At 37.5% G+C, this 20,474-nt stretch overlaps 1 protein-coding gene across 2 annotated transcripts in view; it reads left to right on the plus strand.

The window, feature by feature from the left end:
* The window catches only part of CDKAL1 (CDKAL1 threonylcarbamoyladenosine tRNA methylthiotransferase), a gene marked incomplete at its 5' end in the record, with an annotated part of 619,533 nt that overhangs the window by 213,681 nt on the left and 385,378 nt on the right, over window positions 1–20,474 (plus strand). For both annotated transcript variants that reach the window (XM_084872776.1, XM_084872775.1), the window contains one exon: window positions 17,450–17,570. In XM_084872776.1, coding sequence (XP_084728902.1) covers window positions 17,450–17,570 — 121 coding nt within the window. The remainder of the gene's footprint in view (window positions 1–17,449; window positions 17,571–20,474) is intronic.

Below are 20,474 nucleotides of genomic sequence, written 5' to 3' on the forward strand. Positions count from 1 at the left end.
GGGTACTTCACCAAATAGCTCTTTTTTTTTTTTTAATTTAACACATTGCTATTAATCTTCACTCTGTCAGATTTTGTGCTTTGCATTTGACGCTAATTCAGAGCATAAAATCTTTGTAAATTGAGACTGGAAGGCAGAAGCATATAAAGCGTGGTTTTGTCAGTGTTAATCATGAGGAACTGCCCTACAGAGTCCAGTGGAGACTGATGTGGAGATGTTTGCCAAGCGTAATGGATAAGGCAATGGAGTTTGGATGTGGAGCATTTCACATCTGCCACAGTACTGTACTACCAAAGCACACTGGCTTTGTCAGTATGTTTTCAATAAACATAATATTTTCAGAAATGAGAATGAATTTCTTTATACCCAAACAGTAAAGTCCTATCATAGGACTTTAAACTTGATTTTCATATCACTTTATTCTGTATCTTGGTTTGGAAAGATGACTGGAAAGAACTGTCTATTAGAGAAATCATCAAGTCATCTCTTGTCTGCATTTTTATGACATATAACTTTGTTAACCAAATTGTCAGTCCTGTTTCCAGCCACACACATACTGATCATCAACAGTACTACCAGTATTTTTAATTGTGGTCAATGATCACCATGTTTACCATGGTTTTTTTTTTAAAGTATTTAAGTAACTTTAAGTTTGTGTAATATTTTTCAGCCGTTAAAGTTTTAAAAACTCAAATGAATGCTTAAGTATACCCCTCAGTAGATTCTGCTGCTTTATGGTGGCTTCAGAATGTTTTATGTTTTGGTTTGTCTTATATTTAAATGCTTTAACATGTTCATCACATATATTTTTTTCTATTTAAATATACATTTTCTTATGGTTTGAAACTACCTTTTATTATTAGTGGGATTTATTTATATGAAGACTTGGGTATTTCATTAACTTTTGATTTCTTTATTATGGGATGGAGAAGCTGCATAGTGTTGAATAGTTTCTAAGGTTGATGATCTTATTGTTGTTTTCACATTAACACACAGTTATAATGGTTCATTGGACTTGATTGTTCAAAACAGGAAAGGAAATTACTTTAAGCTTGAACCTCTCAGGCTTCCCATGACCCAGCCCTGCTGTTAGTGGTCCACTGATCTATCTGGTAAAGTAGCCCCATCCTTCCTTGTTTATATGTTAACAAAGACTTGCCTCCTGTGAAATTTGGCTTCCATATTAACTCTTGCAAATCTTGATAGTGTCTTGGCAGACTGCATGAAGGTGAGACTACAAGTATTGCTGAATTCTCTAAAAAACGTATTACTGTAGTCTAGATCTTTGTGCAAACCATTAATTAAAGTGGTTTATGAAGTTTGAACATCCTGATTTTAAAGTTTATATATTAATAATTTTCATCAGGAATTTGGTATTCTCTGATATGACAATGCTGAGTCTCAAGGTTGTAATTTCTATTTACACTAATAGGAGTTATTCAGTAAAAAAACAAAAAAAAAAAACAAACAAAAAAAAATAGATCATTTAACCCTGTTTTGAGTCTCACATAGAAAACATGAAAATTAATGTAAATAAAGAAAACTTTAATGTATTTACAAATACAAATTTTGTTCCTATGATGCTCTTTCTTTATTATGACTAACTTTAAGAGAATTGGCATGTGGTACACTACTTTTATGCTGTGTGCATATCATGTGCTTTCATGTGTGTCTGGAAAAGCTTTAATCTTCATTGAAAGAAGCTACTGTGTTTGTTTAGTAAAATTCAATGAGAAGAATTGGAGCTATAAACTTAGAGAAAAGAATATTAGAAGCTTCATTATATTTTTCAAATAGAAGATTAGATTGTAGGTTAATTGTGTTACTTTCTGTTTTGACTTGACTGTTCCTAACACATAGTAAGGTGTATTATATTGGTAATTCTCCTTTATTAATTTTTAGTTGGATTCCTTAAAAATAGAAATATAAAGTGGAAATGAGGTCATCTTACAGGGACAACATCCAAAACTTCAACAGCAAAACCCCCCAAAACAAAAAAGTTATTATCAACCTTGAAAAATTGATTTAATAAAGATAAATATTTTGTTGTCAGCAAAATTATATATCATAGCCAAGTGAGAAAATTGGTAACATAAAACAACTTGATGGCTCAGATGTGACTACACAAAAATTTTAAATCTGATTTTCTTGAAAAATTTGTTTACCAATTTGAAAAATTTACTTTATCAGTACGATGTTGTTTACTAGGTGACACGGCCTTTCCTTAGAAAACCTAACTTTGTCAGTAATTGGTGTAGAGAAAGAATGCTGGATTTATTTGTATCAAATATTTGGAGATGTACATTAAAAAAAAAAAAGTTTATACAGAGCATACAGCATATATGTAGTGATTACTTCTGAGACTGAGAGAATACTAGGTGTACCAGTTAATAATGCGGATTTTTTTCAATAGATGGAGTTACACATAAGTTGATATATATTTGATCTAATATGTATGTTATTTTGTTGTATTGACAACAAGCTTCAAAACTTCATATGTCAAATTTGCTGAAGCTGTTAATATCATGGATGTTTTTACGCTTAAACATGTTGAATTTCGTGCCCCCCCCCCCAAAAAAAAAAAAAAAGAGAATATTTTAGGAAGTTTTAATTCATTACTTTATTTTTGAAGAAGAGTGCTGCTGAATATTTCAGGAAGCTTATGGTTATGCTCTATCTCAAAGATACTTGTGAACGCTGGTTTAAACACTTTAAAAGTGATGGTTTTTATGTGAAAGACAAAAATCATCCAGGTCAACTGAAAAAGTTTGAAGACCAACAATTAAAAGCATTATTGGATAAAGATGTGTGTCAAGCTCAAGAACAACTTGCAGAAAGATAAAACATTGCTCAGGAAACAATTTTTGATCATTTACAAGCAATGGGAAAGATTTTAAAGGAAGGAAAATGGGTGCCACATCAACTGAACAAAAGACAAATGGAAAACCAAAATGTCATCAGCAAAATGTTGCTTCAACAGCACAAAAGAAAGTCTTTTTTTGCATCTAATTGTGACTGGTGATGAAAAGTGGATTTATTTTGAGAATCCCAAATGCACAAAATCATGGGTTGATCTGGGTCAACTATCAACTTGGACTGCAAGGCCAAATAGCTTTGGAAAAGAGACAGTGCCCTGCGTTTGGTGGAATCAGGAAGGTGTGGTGTATTATGAGCTTCAAAAACCAGGTGGAACCATTAATACTGATATCTACGGACAATAAATAATCAATTTGAATTATGGTTTGATGGTGAAATGACCAGAATGTGCCAGAAGACAGGACATGGCAAAGTAATTTTGCTTCATGATGAGGAACCATCACACATTTCAAAACCAGTTAAAGATACATTAACAGATCTTGCCTGGGAAGTATTAACCCACCCACTGTATTCAGCAGACCTTGCTCCTTCAGATTACCGCTTGTTCTGATCGATGGCACAAGCACTTTCTGAGAAGCACTTCAAAATGTATGAAGAAGTGGAAAATTGGCCTCTGAATGGTTTGCCTCAAAACAAGGAAAGTTCTATTGGGACGGTATCCACAAATTACCTGGAAGTTTGGGAAAATGTGTAGCTAGCTATGGATATTAATTTGAATAAAGCACTTTTAATGTTGCTCTTGAAATTATTGTGTTTTCTTAGATTACAACATCCGCATTATTTACTGGTACACCTAGTAAATACCAGTTTCATTTCCTTATAAGTCTGAGATAGGAAAACTCATTTGCAGAATCTCCAATTAGGATATCAACTATGGATGGATTTTAAAGAAGTTTATCAGTACTGCTGTTCTATAACAAAGCATACATTTTCTTGAGTAATAAACAGTAATTGAAATGTCCTCATAAAACATGGTTTCTAACACATAGCTTTATTGTAACTGAAAATTCAAGTGCATATCACTTTAAGCTGCCCTGAAGTCTGCTGAGATGGGTTAGAGTCCTAGTCTGAGAATATGCAGAGCTGCGCTGAAAGGCTTGTTTTCCTGCTAACAGGTCATGTTTGACATCCCACACCATCTCAGTGGTTCTGTTTCCTGTGTGGTAAATTGTTCTGACATGGAAGGTCCCTTCAACTCAGAAATTCCAGAAATATTTGAGTCTGCAATATAAAACTGAGTTTCAGAGTCTGTCATCTGAATGAGATACTGACATTTTGGACAGTGATCTCTGACAAAAGTTATTTGAATGGGACTAGCTTTTCCTCGCATTCTAATCTCCACATGCCACATTTTATTTTTCTTTCCCCTTGCCTACAAAATGAAGTTGAAGATTTTGTGGCAGACATACTCTGCACTTTTCTTTATCTCTGTGTTCTCCAGGGAAGAGGGTCTCTCACTCCTTCGCCACTATTCACTCAGTTCTTATGCCACCCTACGTGATGATAGACACTGCTTCCCAGTGCTAAGAGTTCTGTACTTCTCTGAGGCAACGTTTATTTCTACCCTGGGGCATATTTACTTTCAGGACCTTGAGACAGGCAGTTTTCATCTTGGGGTTGCTGGAGAAAAACATGGAGAGGATTTAATGGAAAATAAGAACAATCGCCTGGAGTAGTGATTCTCAAGGTTGTTCCCTGGGACAGGAATGGTAGCTGAAGGGGAGATGGCAGGGTGGTCTGTCACAGCCTGGGAAAGCAGGGGGTTGGCAGTTTTGCCTTGTGGCACTTCATCTGGATTCATTGCCATTATAAGCCCCAGTGACAGCTGTGTTAGAAGTATGTCACTCAGGTGTCCTGGGATGGGAAGCACCATAGTTCTCACCTTGGCTCCCTAGGCACCAGGGTCTGATTTACACAGGATCACATGCAGTTCCTGGAACACTACTGCTTTCTTCCTCTTCCTCACACCCAAGAATTATATAAAAATGCAAGTGAGTGATGCAATAGTGATGCCCTTGAATCTACTTTAACTCATACATTTAAAAATCATTTGCAAATTTATCATATCGGTATAATTATTTGTGACCTATGTCCTAGTCCTCCAGAGCTTTAAAAATTAATGGGATCTGACTTTAACTTACAGTGTTTGAAAGTTTTGAAAATCTGGCCTTCTTATTTTGGAGAAACGTCATTAGGACTACAGGTCTTAATAGGATTGCAATTGCATTAATTACAGTAACATTTGTAATTAACTTCTCCCTCGCTCTTTGTAACTTACCCTTTTCTGTACATTAATTCATCAAAATCCACAGGAACCCTGACATCACTGATTGCAGGCTTTAATGTCCTGTAATCTCAAACCTAGTCCTCTAATCCCATGTTCTTTACATTTGGTTAAGATGCTTACCTTGAATGGAGGGAAGTGAGAAAGTGACTCATTTATTATTATTTCCTTTCCTCATGTCTATTGTTTCTGGTCACTGCTCACCCATTTTCTAGTTCTCATTCATATTCTTGCTTATATGTTTTGGTCCTTCACATTTCTTTTTTTCCTTTTTTACCTCTTTCCCCCCCCCCCCCCCCCTTTCCCTTTTTCTCTCAGTTTTACTTGCCATTTTATTTTGTGTGTCAACATAAGAACTTTTATTGTAAGGAGTTAATAAATATTAGTTAGATTTAAAAAAATCATGGGTAGTCTTACCTTGGTATAAAGGTGCTTAATTTAGGAAATGGATGACCTTAACTGTAAGCAACCAATAAAAATCTAGTCTATGCAGTAAAAAACTGAGGAAGATATTCTACAGGAAAATGGTTTTGGGTATTTTTGAAAGGGTAATTTTTGAAGATTTTAATGTGAAACATACTTCATACAGTTTTTACAATGGTTAGGTCAAGAGAATTCTTCCACATTTTTAAGGATATGGCCGATGTTCTAAATCCTAGTTTTGTATGTAGACCAAATAAATACTGAAGTGGTAACTAGAAGGATTCTGATGTAGGTAACTTTCAGATTTTAACATTTTATAACCAACATTAATTGTAATTTCCTAAAACTAAGTTCTAAAAATAATGTTTGACCAGTCATTGGATTACTAAGTAAGAATGATGCATCTTAAGCCCACATAATTTTTACCTCATAATATATATTTAGAATCATTTCTGAAGGTACAGTTTTTTAAGTGTGTCACCTTTATGCCAGGTCTTAATAAGTTTTTTCAGTGAAATTTGGTTTTAGTGATAGGCTGGTTTGAAGAAATGGAAAATGAACAACAAGCAGGAAATTTAGCAAAGAACTGTGCTTGTTGTGTTAATGGTATTGTGTCGAATGTATTGATATATATTGTCATATATAAAGTATGTCCTACTTTCTCATCCTCCCCACACTAGTATTACCCCTCCGTGAAGCCTTTCCTGATCTTTCCAGGAAAGCTAACCACCCCCTATGGTGTCCCACTGTTCCTAGAAGCATTGGCCATACTGCATGGGACACTTGTGTCCAGGTATTTCTTTACAAGTCTGTTTTACTTGAGACCTTAAGTCCCTTTTTAGGGCAACAGTGATATGGTGGCTCAGGACAGAATCATGTTTTTTCCCCCCAGGGGATTATTTTGGAAGCTTTTATGTGATAGTAAATATTGATAAAATTATATTTTATACACCATTTTAAACTCACCTAGAGTTTTCTTATGAAATTCTTGTTTGAGTTAAGCATATACACTAACATTAATGTATTGAGTTATGATTGCCAAGTGTTCATCTTTCTTGTTTATATTAAACACTAGAGGCCTGGTGTATGAAATTCATGCATGGGTGCAGTCCCTAGGCCTGGCTGGCAACCAAAGTGCTAGTGTCTGGCATGGAAGGGCAGATCCCAGCTGAACTCTGGGCCCTGAGCAGCACCTTGGCCCCCCAGGCCCTTGTGAACCCCCCTCCACCTGAGTTATCAGACCCCTCTTGGCTCCCTCAGTGACTGGGAGCTGGGCAGTGGCCCTGCCCCCCACTGCCTCCACTGGTCACCATCTGGGGGACAATTGGGCCCTGCTCCAATCCGCCTTGGCCTGGTGTTGCCTGCTCACCTGCTCCACTGTTCTGCCGCGGTCCACTCTCATTAGGGCCCATTGGGGCTGGCAGTGCCTCCAGTGCTGTCTGCTGCCCGGGCTGTGTCACCAGCTGCCCCCTGGTGGTCAGCACACATCATAGTGAGCCATGGAACTCCAGGTCCAACTTCTGGTCCAGGGGACAATTTGGATATTAGGCTTTAATTATACAGGATTTCTACACTGAATTTATTGTTGCCATTTGTACAGAAGGGCAATGGTAGTGCCTATGTAAGGGAGCGTGAATTTAAAGCCAACAAGGAAGCTCCAGATGCCCCCTTCCCAATCTCCTTCGTTTCAGCTGCCTCTGTGCTGCCTGCAGTGCAGATGGTTCAGCTCACCATCGTGATGAGATGAAACACAACAAGGACCGGTAGGCATATTTTAAAGTCCACAGATGGGACAACTCTCTAACTTTCTCTGCCTCCCATGTGAATAATGGCAGGAGGACACCTGAAATTTTCGTTCCTGATTTAAAGTGGTAATTTGAGCTTCAGTTTTTAAAAGTTAAATGTGGCTTACAAGTTCCTTATGTCATGTATTTTTAAAAAAATATATATTTTATTGATTTTGTACAGAGAGGAAGAGAGGGATAGAGAGTTAGAAACATCGACGAGAGAGTGTCATCGATCAGCTGCCTCTTGCACACCCCCTACCGGGGATGTGCCCGCAACCAAGGTACATGCCCTTGACCGGAATCGAACCCGGGACCCTTCAGTCCCCAAGCCGACGCTCTATCCATTGAGCCAAACTGGTTTCGGCTGTATTTTAATGTTATTTTGTAGCTACTTGAATCTATTGTCAGGTCTGTTGTCTCTGCTTTCATCCCCTAGTGCAGTAATCTGGGGAAGAGAGGTTTGAGCATGAGCAATGATTAAGTTCTTCATTGCTGCCATGGTTGCTTTATATACTGAAATCCAAAGCATGCATAGCTGTATGTGTAAACACTATAGCCTTGGAGCTGCTTAACAAATTTAGAGTTCAGGAATACTTGTCCTAGCAATACAGCCAGTGACCTGAGAAGTTCTTTTAAGGGTTTGTGCTAATGTCGAGTCATTGATGTGGGATGTGAGTGTTTTGATGTACACTTGGTATACACTGTGAAAAATAAAATGACACCATACAAATCTCTCATTGTCATAAAAAGTATATCTGCTTTCAAAAGATTCAGTTAAAACAGAAAATTAAATGCTTATGGTAATTTGCCTCCAGAAGATGTCTCTATTAGGGTAAGAAGACATTTTGCCTATGTGGATTATTTGTTATATGTTGCCTTTGTTTAATATGATGACCTTAAAATAATTGCCATTATTTGTTGTACCCGAAATGCTGTGCAAATGAAAGAAAAAGTTGCCCAAGAATGTTTATTACAAGAAATGTTTTCAGATGTGTATTTCAGCAAATGCTTTCAACTTTCTGTCTTTTAGAATTCTGGATCACACATACATTTTACATCATTATAATTATAAGGTAGAACCTGTTTTTGTGCAATAAGAGTTTTGCTATTAAGTGATCCTCACACATCTAGGGACTTAAACTTTGTATTATAACCCTATCTTAGCTTCCTGTCCAATTTACCTGACTATCAGGTAAGGTGTTGGGTTCTTCATGATTTGTTTAACTCTGGGCATGCATGCTGGTGGCATCAGTATATTTGTAGCCTCTGTTAACACTTTGATTCATGCTTTGAATTCTGTCTTTTTGTTGTTAATCCTCATTGGAATATTTTTTTTTACATTTATTTTTAAAGAGAGTGGAAGATGAGGGGAGAGTGAGAGAGAAACTATGATGTGTTACACTGATTAGTTGCCTCATTTATAATATATAGCCCAGCTGGAGCTGGGGATTGAACCTGCAACCCACTCTGTATAGGCTGAAACTCTAACCACTAAGCTCACCAGCCAGGACTGAATTCTATCTTTTTGGACAGTGATTCTTAACATTCTTTATTTTAATATCATTGTTGGAGGTAACATTTAAATTCTTACTACTTGACAAAATCTTAGTAGCTAAAATTGGCACGTGAATTGTAATGATTTTGTGTTTTTGAGTCAATTCTAGTATTTCTCCTAACATTTTCCAACCTAGACTTGTGACAAAACTGCTTCTAACATTGAACCCAATTTCTTTGTTTTATTTTGCTTCTTTTAAAATGAAAATATTTCAAGGCAGGATCACATTTTAGTGTGAATTTTAGAGAATCCTTGCTTTCTTGACAGTTACTCACATATGAGGAATGATATTGAATGTCGTAGAGACAAACTTCTGACTACATTTTTTGTTTTTCTTTGTAATTAAGTCATTAAAATACCTATGGAGTATATGTCAAGTAACAGCTCCAAGCATTTTTGTTGAAAAACAGATTTATTGAGCATTCCTTTCTGATATTCTTACATGATACTACAATTGATGTGACTAAATTTCTCAAGTAGGTTATCTGCAGTGCATTTGCCCTTTTTTCTTGTTTGAATTTCTGCCAGTCTTCTGCCCTCTGCTCCCAGACCCCAACGTCATGTTAGATTGCTTTACTAGGAAGTTTTCCAGGAGGCCGACTCAGAGTGTAGAGTTCATGCAGGTCTTCTGAATGTGTCCTAATAGGATGGAGACTGTGTGAAGTGAAAGCAGTTAGGGAGGGACCAAGAAACCTTGGCATGACGCTTCCTCTGGTGGTGACAGAGGTAGTTGGTCACATGTTAAGGAAACAATGAACAGCCATTAAAACCAGGTGGGAGGAATGAAGCATGGAGGGGAAATCTGGCTGTTTACTAGTATAGCACCTTTAGAACAAGGAGCAATTGAAGGGGAAAAAGTAAACAATAGGAGTCCGGAGTTGCCTGCTCACTGCTGCCTCTGGTATTCTAAGGCTGATTTGTACAGACCACTTTAGCTTGAGGAGCCAAAGGAGAACAGATTGGTTTGTGTGTAGAAACGTAATTAATAAATACATATTTTGTAGGTGGTTTTATTTCTGTCACTCGGTTAACATATGTGCTTGTGTTTCAGGGTTGGTTCTTTTCTGTTTGTGAATGACCATTTTCATTGGCTTCTTGACCTGCAGACTGGCAGGGCTCTCTATGTGGATGGGATGTTTTTGCCTCAGCTTTAATGATATGCAATACAGTTAGCACTGTGGGGCTTGGAAAAGATTTTTTGCTCTTGAACATTCATAAACACATTGAATATTGATTCAATTAGTATAGCAATTACTGTACAAAACATGACTATTTTTTTCACATAGGCTTTTCATTATTATGAATTCACAATATGCATTTACTAGTGAATTATATTAAAAAAACTAGCTTTGGGTTCAAACTTTGTACTATATAATTGTTTTAACTAATGAAATCGTTTATTAACATTCTTTAGTGGATGAGATCAAATGTAAAAACCAGCTTGGAAGCAGTTTTTTTTTTTTTTTGTAGCTGATTTATAAATAAGTGCTAAAAGCCTCAGGCTTAAAATTAAATTTGTTTTCACAGGGCTGAATTTTTTGTGACACTTGTAAGTAACAACTTAGATGTTTATTAAAGATGGTTAATAAACCATACTTGACCATTATTTAGAGGAAATGAAATGTGAATTTACATTTAAAAAGGAAAAGATAAAAGATATCAAAAATATAACATTTGAGTATGCCTCATTCTATACAATAGACAATCTTCTTTTTCATCCTAGTATTAAAATTGTATATCTCTGTTTTAATCACTGCATCTTTATCACTGTCTCTTCGGTGGTGTCATATTATTATAAGTTGATCTGGTCACACTGAGCATCTTTCTTCCCATCTGTTCTGTTAATGCTTCCTTCTTTAATTTCTTGTTATGTGGAGTGAAATGATGTAAAAACTGATGTTTTCACTCTTTTTCTTCCAAACTCTGGTGTAGTTTCTTTTTTCCTCCCTTTCTTTCCAATCTATTGTAGCTGGAAAATGTGATGAAACTCATATAGCCATAAAATAAATCAGTATTCATTGAGGAGACATTCTTTTTCATCACAGCGCCAGGCATCAGTGCTAACCAGAAGGGACCAAACAAAGAGACAGCCTGCAAGTGCAACTGTGGTCCCTGCCTCACGGCCCCTCCATAAACACAGTATGGCCACGTCAGCTCCTTTCCCTCTCCAATCCTTAGCTCCTCTCCTTGGCTTCCCAAAGACATGCCATCTTGGAGACATCTTTTTCAGTTTATTCCTTATTTTGTCAAATTCAAGTTTGTTTTAGATAGTAAAAATATTTCTAACTGCACATATAATAGGTAATGATTTTCAGTATATGTGTTTTTCTATAGAGTTATTGAGTTAATTTGAAATGAATTCTGTTTGAAAAATAATTTTTATGTATATTTTTATTTATTAAACTTATTGGAGTAACATTGGTTAATAAATACTTTTTTAGATATAAAAATGAAGGTTTTATTTTGCTAGTCCATTTAAAAAAAAAATAGTTGTTCTGTGTCTGTGGTTGTGTCAGTTTCTTTCCTTTCATTGTTAGCTAGATATAATGGACTTTTATGTTGTTTCCTACTTTGTTTCCTATATTTTCAAATTTTTAAAAAACACACAGTCTTCTTAGGTCTGCCACTCTTTAATGAATCATTGGATTGGAAAATAATTCATTATATCGCCAGGCAGAGATATGTTCCTTTATTTGCATGTAGATAGTGAAGATGAATAATTTATCAAATGTTATTAGTGCAGGCTGCGTAATACTGGTCACAGCAGGGTATAATGAAACTTGTCTCACGCTCGTATGAAAATAGCATGCCTTTGCATAGTCATTATTGAACTTTTGGCATTTCTCAGAGAACTATTATGTTATCAATGCCAATCTTGCTCACCTCTTCATTAACTGGACTTCTGATTGAAGAGTTCAACTTATCTTGAAAATCTGAGTAATCTGGTATGCCAAATGCTTGCTTGACTGTAGCTATGTTTCTACATCAGAGAAAAAATTTTCAGATTGAATGAAGTCTGTAATGTTTCTTATTAAGGTGAGTAGTGCAAAAAGGCTATGAATGATGGTTTTATTACTTCTGATCATGAAAAGCTGTGCATATAAGAGATGTTTAAGCACTTATCTTTCTGAAATGAGGGGTGAAGAAAGATGTATATAATTGCTGAGTATCTTATATCTGTAGTAATTATGTATTTGAAGTTATTTTAAACTAGAGGCCTGGTGCACAACATTCATGTACTGGGAGGAGGGTGGTCTGAGCCCTCTTGCAGTTGGAATCCCTTGGGAGATCTGCCTGCCAGCTTGGGATCAGGCCTAAGCTGGCAGGCCTACATCCCTGATGGGTCCTTAGCAATGCTGGGGAGGCAAGAGAAACTCCAGCAACCACTGCTGTGCTCACCAGCCATGAGCCTAGAAGTGGTGGTGGGAGTCTCTCCTGACTATGAGGCAGCACTAAGGAGCAGTGCACTGACCACCTGGAGGCAGCTCCTGCATAAAGCGTCTGCCCCCTGGTGGTCAGTGCACATCATAGTGACCAGTCGTTCCGCTGTTTGGTCGATTTGCATATTAGCCTTTTATTATATAGGATAATTGCTTTTTAAAAGGTGGCTTTGGTTTGCTGTGGCATGATTGTGTGGCATGTCTCTTCACAAGTAGTGATCAAGCTGGATACATGCTTAAAATGAACCATTTCAGCCCTAGCTGGTTTGGCTCAGTGGATAGAGGGTCAGCCAGGACTGAAGGGTCCCAGGTTAAATTCTGGACAAGAGCATGTGCCTAGGTTGCAGGCTTGATCCTTGTTCCTGGTCTGGGTGCATGTGGTCTGGGAGGATGCCAGAGGCAACCAAACAGTGTGTCTCACATCTATGTTTCTCTCTCTGTTTCTCCCTTATCTTCCACTCTCTCCAAAAATCAATGGAAAAATATCCTTGGGTGAGGATTAACAAAAACCAAACCAAAACAAAAAACAAACCATTTCAGCACTTTGGAAATCAACCGAAAGTATTCAGCAAACTGAGAAGTGTTTATTCCTGAACTTTGAGTAAGAACAGTGTGAGCCTGTGGTGTTTATTCCTTGGGCTTCTCGCATTTTCCTTCCTTACTTTACTCAGTCCTTTGTGCAAGAATATTCAACAGGGTAGAGCAGGCTATGAAAACCAGCAGCTTTACTGCTGCTCTCAAGACATCTGGAGAACTGTCAAAGTGGAGATTTTGATGGCAAGTTACTGAGTGTTGTGTTTCTACCCCACTGATATTGCGGGCCTGTTTGGCACAGAGTGGACAGGTAGACTAGTCAGGGATTGAACAGGGACTTATGGGTGGTGGAAAGTGATGGAAAGCTTGATAGAAATCTGTACAGACTGTCAGTTGATTGGAGGTTGTGCACATGCACAGCAGAGATTGGAGTGTGCCCACCCCACCCACACTTACCTGCCTCTGCAGCCTGTATGCACATCAGAGGAGGTGGAAGAGGCCCCAGGAAATCCCAGGAGAAAGTAAAAGCTGGGGCAGACTTGAAAATGACCCTACCTTTGAATGCCCTTGCCAGCTCATACAGAGATCCATCAGCTGATAGAAATCTCACTGGTTCATGGTGTTGGAAAAAATGTGTAACTGATATTATTCAACAAACAGCTATGCAGATACAGAATTGACCACTGGGAAATCATGCTTGGGGGGAAAAACCAAGCATAATAAAATTAAAAAGGGACATTAATGATCGTTCATGTTGTGGAGAGATAGGCTTTATAAATCTAGCCCAGTTAAGTTACTAAGTAAAAACAACCTTGTGATAGGTGGGAAATCTAAATTGAATTGCTACAATATATTAACTGAAGTGTCCACTATTCAACAAAGTGTTATGATACATCCAAAGAAACAAAGTTTAACCATTTTGAGAGGAAAAAAATTCAGTCAGTACCAATTTTCTTTCAGTGACCAAAATTGTTGGATTTAGCACTCAGTGTAACCATGCTAGTCATTTAAGGAAAGGGTGTTGACAGTGACTTGAATACAGAATGACAAAAAGGTAGAAATTATAAAAAGAATCTAGAATGAAAAAGTACAGTAACTGAAATGAAACAGTCATTAGAGGGGCTCAGTTGCAGATTTGGGGTGGCACATAAAGAAAGCATTAAATTTGAGATTAGACCAGCACGAAATTAACCAATCTGAAAGACAGAAGAACACGAACAGGACAACCTGTGGGACAACTTCTAGCACAACAGCATGTGTATTATGGGAGTCACCTAAGGGGAGGACACAGGGGGGAAAAAATAAGAAAACTTTTCCAACTTTATGAATTGCATGTAGGAAAATCACAGAATCCACACCTAGACACATCATACTCAAACTATTGAAAGATGGAGAACATTTTGGAAGCATAAGAAAGAAGTGACACTTTATGCACAGGCAAACAACAGTAAGATTAATGATTGGCTTCTCATTAGATATAAGAGAGGTCAAAGCCAGTGAAATTTTTTGTATTTATAAAAAAAATAAGAACTGCCAACTGATAATTCTACATTCAGCAAAGGTATCCTTCACAAATGAAGGGAAATGAAAACATTTCCAAATAAATAATTTGTGAGTATAAAATTTCCTTTAAAAGAAATAGTAAAAATTCTTTAGGCAGAAAGGAAGTGATACCAATAACTAGAATTCTCAGGAGGAAATGAAGAGTGGTAGAAAGGTTATTATGTGGCTAAATGTAAATAAAGTATTTTATAAGTATTTTCTGTTTAAAAACAATTTTAAGCAGTATATTTAGTATATTTATGCAGTTTTTAGCAGTATATTTTTGGATTTATACAACTATGTATTTATATGTGTGACAACATATAACACAAAGGAAGAGGAGGGAAAAGAAATACAAAAAGTAACAAAGATGACCCTAGACCTAAATATCAGAGTGAAAACAGTAAAACTTCTATTAGGAAATGTAGAAGAAATTTTTGTGCCTTTGGGCTAGGCAAAGAATTCTTAGATATAACAGCAAAGCATGAGCTATAAAAGATAAAATTCATAAAGTAAACTTCGTTCAATTGAAAAACATTTACTTTTCAGAAGAAATAACCGTGAATGTGAAACTATAAGGTTTAAACTGAGAGAAAAATAAAATCATATATCTAAGTTCTTATAAGCCGAATATATAAATAATTCTTACAACTCAGTAATAAGACAAATACTCCAATTTAAATTTTTGCACAATACTGGAGTATCCATTTTTATTAGTGAGGAACAGGAGAAAGAGAGAGAGAGAGAGGGAGGGAGGGAGGAGAGAGAGAGAGAGAGAAAGAGAGATTAAAAAGTAATATATTTAAGGAATTGGCTCACAATTATGGAGGCTGAGAATTTCTGTAGATCTGAAGTCAGCAAGATGAAAACCTAGGAAAACTGGTTTATAGTTTTAGGCCAAGTTGAAAGGCCTGAGAATCAGGAGAGCTGATGGGGTCTATTCTATTCGATTGATGGGTAAGGCTCATCAGTGTTGGGGAGAGCAATTTACTTAGTCTGCTGATTCAAATGACATTCTCATCAGAAACACCATCACAGATGTACTTCAAGTAATATTTGGCCAAATGGCTGGGCATCGTGTGGCCCTGTCAAGTTGACACATAAGTTAACTAGTGTAACATTTTACCATAAGGACATACAGTTGGCTAATAATCACATGAAGTACTCAACTTCATTATTAATTATAGAAATACATAGTCATTCAAACCACAATAATATACCACTACATGACCGCAAGAATGGTTGTTGACAAAAAATTTACATTATGATAAACCTGCTTGCATTGCTGGTGGGATATAAAGTGGTATCACCACTTCATAAAATGTGATTTTTTCTTACAAAGTTAAATATAAATTTACCACATGACCCAGCGATTCTACTTGTAGAAATCTATCCAAAAGAAATGAATACATACATCCTCTTGAAGCCTTATATGCAAATGTTCATAGAAACATTATTATAAAAGGTATTAATTGTAAACAATCAAATGTTATCAGCTGGTCAGCAGATTAATAAAGTGTGATATATTTGGTATGAGTGCAGGAATAGACAGTAAATCAGCTTGAGGGAATTTGGGGGCAATAGAAAAGTTCTAAAATTGTTTTTGTGGTGATTGTATGACTGTATATGTTTATTTAAAACTAGAGGCCTGGTGCATGGATTTGTGCATGGGTGGGGTGCCTCAGCCTGGCCTGCACCCTCTCACAATCTGGGATCCCTTGGGAGTTGTTGGACTGCTGGTTTTGGCTTGATCCCTGCAGGCCTGCCCAGCTCCTGGCTGAGTGGAGCTCCTGCTGTGGGAGCACACTGACCACCAGGGGGCAGCTTCTGCATTGAGCATCTTCCCCCTGATGGTCAGTGCTCATCATAGCGACCATTGACTGGTCTTTCAGTTCTAATGCTTGCTTAGGCTTTTATATATAGACTATGGCCTGGTGCAGAAAATTTGTACACGGGTTAGGGGAGGTTGTTCCTCAGCTTGGCCTGCACACTCTCCAATCCAATCCCCTTTGGAGGATGTCCAACTGTCCTGCGGGATCGGGCTTCAACTGGCAGTCAGACATCCCTCTCCCAATCTGGGACCACTGGCTCCTATCTGCTCACCTGCCTGCCCGCCTGATCGACCCTAACCGCCTCTACCTCCACCCATGCCACTGCAGCTTCGTCTGAAAGGTCATTCAGCTGTCCATTCTAATTAGCATATCATGCTTTTATTATTATGGATAATTGAATTGTTTATTTACAGTGGTTAAATTTTATGGGATGTATTTTAGTACAGTGATAAAAAATAATGTGTATGTATATAATGAGCAAATAATACAAAAACAAAATATTTGGGGAATCTGAAGGGAGCGGAATTCTTTGTATTATTTCATCTTTTATACAACTTGCAATTAATTCAAATTTCAAAATTATTGAAATTATAATCGCTTTAGAAATGGTATAATTTTCTTTTGTATTGTTTTTTTTAAAATAAGTTAAAAAACATTTGTTTTAAAAAACTCAGTCCTAAAGTGGGTTTTTTTTTTTTAAATAAATCAGCTTGTTTATTCTTTACTTCTTTGATTTGCTATTTGCTTTGACCAGATAATCTGCATTTGCTTTCTCTCCCCACCTCCTACCCCTTCACAGTGCAAACTTGTTCAGCAGGTCTAGTGTTCAAGTGAAGCCTTCCTGCTTCATGTAATATCTGGTCTATGCTAGTGAGCATTCATACCTATGGAAAGACATTCGGAAGATATTTCTGTTTCCCTCATCTGTGCAGTAAAACATGCCAATATTATAACAAAGCACTTTCCACTGTAAGACATGAGCACAGCTGTTTGTCCTTTTGGCACCATTTATTAGGTTCAGTGATCACATCTCTAGGTGTTTTTTTTTCTTCCATTTTTTTTTTTCTCATGAAAGAAAAAGTTAAATGAAAATATTAACACATTTGCTGAGAGCAGTAAATTAAAGTGAAATTGTGCGACTCATGCTAATGCAGGTCTATGTGCTTTATTTGAAGGTCACTCTGTGAGACTGCTGGGTCAGAAGAAGGATAATGGGAAACGGTTGGGGGGAGCACCGTTGGATTTGCCGAAGATTAGAAAGAATCCACTGATAGAAATCATTTCCATCAATACTGGGTAAGCTGCTGTCCAACTTCCTCATAAAATATTCAATATATTTCATGAATTCAGGTGTGATGTTTTTTATCTTGGACATGTGACATAGAAAAGTAGTTGTACATTTTCATGAGAAAGGAAAATGAAAAAGCTGTGAAGCACGTGATTATAGTGCCCTCTAAAATGCTCCCTGTATGCAAATTACACTTACATTTACAGCAGAGTTTTATATCTTTGCTTAATATTATTCTAACTTCTTGTTTTTGGTAATAAACATGGATTTCATTTTACAGCTATGCCCTTGATTAAAATCTTTTTAAAGAGGGCATTTTATTGTGGAGAATGGTTAATGTGCTTATCATTGTGGACTGTTTTTTTCTATAGGGTTATAGTAAATATTACCCAAGGTACTAAGCATGCTTTGATTATTAACTATCTGAAATACATATTTGAAATATGTTACTCTTAGAATTCTGGAGGTCAGGAGTCTAACACATGTCTTACTCTGCTAAGGTCAAGGCTATTGGGAGAAAGCCGTTTTCTTGCTTTGTTCAGCGTCTATCGGCCTCCCACATTTCTTGCTTATGGTCTCCTCCTCCCATCTTTGTATCTTCCATAGTCACATTCCCTCTGATTCTGACTCTCTCACTTTTAAGTGATTATATTGTGACTCCTTGGAGACCCCTGAATAATACAAGATACTTTCTGTATTTTAACGTCAGTTGATTTGCAACCTTAATATTTGCAACCTTAATCTCTTTTAGCCTGTGAAGCTCCAAGGTTAGGGTAGTATGGAAGAAAATTGTAGGTTGGGAAAAGAATCAACAAAGGCATGGAAGTGGACCATATAATTGTTTATGAAGTAGATAATTTTGTCCAGTTTGTCTGGAGTTTTCAGTTTTTGTAAGGAATAGGATGATAAATTATCTTTTGGTGAAGAATCTAATTTCACTTAATTGAGTGAGAAAGGGAAAGGAGAGCCCCTGAAGGCACAGAGGTGAGAATGATCATAGCTAGGCATTAGGGAGGAGGGTATTCTGGGACAAGGTTGTAATGGAGATTGGGGCTGAGAGATTGCTGGATACATAGAGAGCACTAGGAGGCCCTCAGTGTCCCAGCCAGGAGGGAGGGAGAGCCTGAGTGGTGGTTGTGGGATTGGAAACCAAGAATAGCATCAGGTTTTTAGAATGATTTAGAACATGGGGCTTTGTGCCTTAACCAGGTGGCTGAGCATCCTCCTGTACACCAAAAGTTTGTGGGTTTGATTCCTAGTCCCGGTTGGGGCATGGACAGGAGGCACCGGATTGATGTTTCTCTCTCAGCAAGTACGTGTGGTTATTTACATAGAGAAATACCAACCGAGGGCTGTCGTCAGGACAACAGGGAGGCAGCAGAAGTGAGCTGAGGGTGAAAAAGGCTCCCTTTTGTCAGGGTGTCCCGTGTGTGTAATTGCTAATATTTTCTAGTACTGAGTCTGGAGTGTGGAGACAGAAGGTAATGTAGGGGACACACGGTAAAATAAATAAATAAATAAATAAATAAATAAATAAATAATCAGATATTGGGCCATAAAGAAAATCTGTGCTTTATTAAACCTTCTTTGTCACTATTAAAGTCCTCATTTTTGACAGTACTTTGACAATTTTTGTTCTTCCAAACCAAGAGTTGAGTGCTGCTTAGCAGTTCTGATATAAGTTATATCATTTTTTAGATGCCACTATCAGATTATCTCCAGTTTGAAGGGTAATACTACCCTGGGATAAACACATTTTAGAAAATAGTGTTTAACCCTATAATATTCTACTGATACTTTTTCTTTTAAAATTTATCTTGTCTTGTTATTTTCTATCTGTCAGACATAAAATAATGGTGTTTAGGGACCTTTAAGGGGAATCTAATTTTCTTTGAGATTATGTACCTAAAACTTACTATCATTTTTATGTTTGCCCTGGTCCCCTATAATATCTTATTAGCTCTTGGAAAACAAACTAATTTGTTTGTTTTCACTTTCTTTCAATAAAAAAATATTGAAACCTGCAGAATTGATTGCCTCCAACTGCCCTCCCTTTTAGACCTGGTCCTTCTCAACTGCCCTCTCCTGCTGGCCATCTTGTGGCGGCCATGTTGTGTCCACATGGGGGCAGAATCTTTGACCACATGGGGGCAGCCATCTTGTGTATTGGAGTGATGGTCAATCTGCATATTACTCTTTTATTATTTAGGATAGAGGCCTGGTGCACAGGTGGGGGCCAGCTGGTTTGCCCTGAAGCGTGTCCTGGATCAGGGTGGGGGTTCCCTTGGAGCGTGGGGTGACCTGGGCGAGGGGCTTGTGGTGGTTTGCAGGCCAGTCACACCCCCTGGTGACCCAAGCAGAGGCCCTGGTATCTGGAATTTATTTACCTTCTACAATTGAAACTATGTAGCCTAGAGCATAGCCAAGCCCCCTACTCGCTCCCAGGCTACCATCATTTCTGTTTGGATTGTTTACCTTTATAATTGAAACTTCGTAGCCTGGTGTGGAGGCCTAGGCTGGCCAGGGCTGCAGGAGCTTGGCTTCCTTTATTGCTGGGAAAGCCAAGCCTCTCTCCTGCTCTTTGTGGCTGCAGCCATCTTGGTTGAGGTTAATTTGCATACTCGCTCTGATTGGCTGGTGGGCATGGCTTGTGGTTGTAGTGGAGTGATGGTTAATTTGCATATTACTCTTTTATTAGGTAGGATGTGCTTTACATATTACCAGATATTATATTAGATATTATGCTATATACAAAGATAAACATTTCCCAAATCAAGAAGTAAGTAACATTGACTGGAATAATCCAGAACAGGCGAGTGTGAACTGTGTCAATTGCAGCTCCTGTGAGAGGGGATTTGGAGCTCATTTGTTCCACATCCAGGTCAGTGCAGTTAGGTCCTAGCGTGGTGCTC

Source organism: Pipistrellus hanaki, assembly GCF_964339955.1.
Source record: "Pipistrellus hanaki genome assembly, chromosome: 2".
NCBI lineage: Eukaryota > Metazoa > Chordata > Mammalia > Chiroptera > Vespertilionidae > Pipistrellus > Pipistrellus hanaki.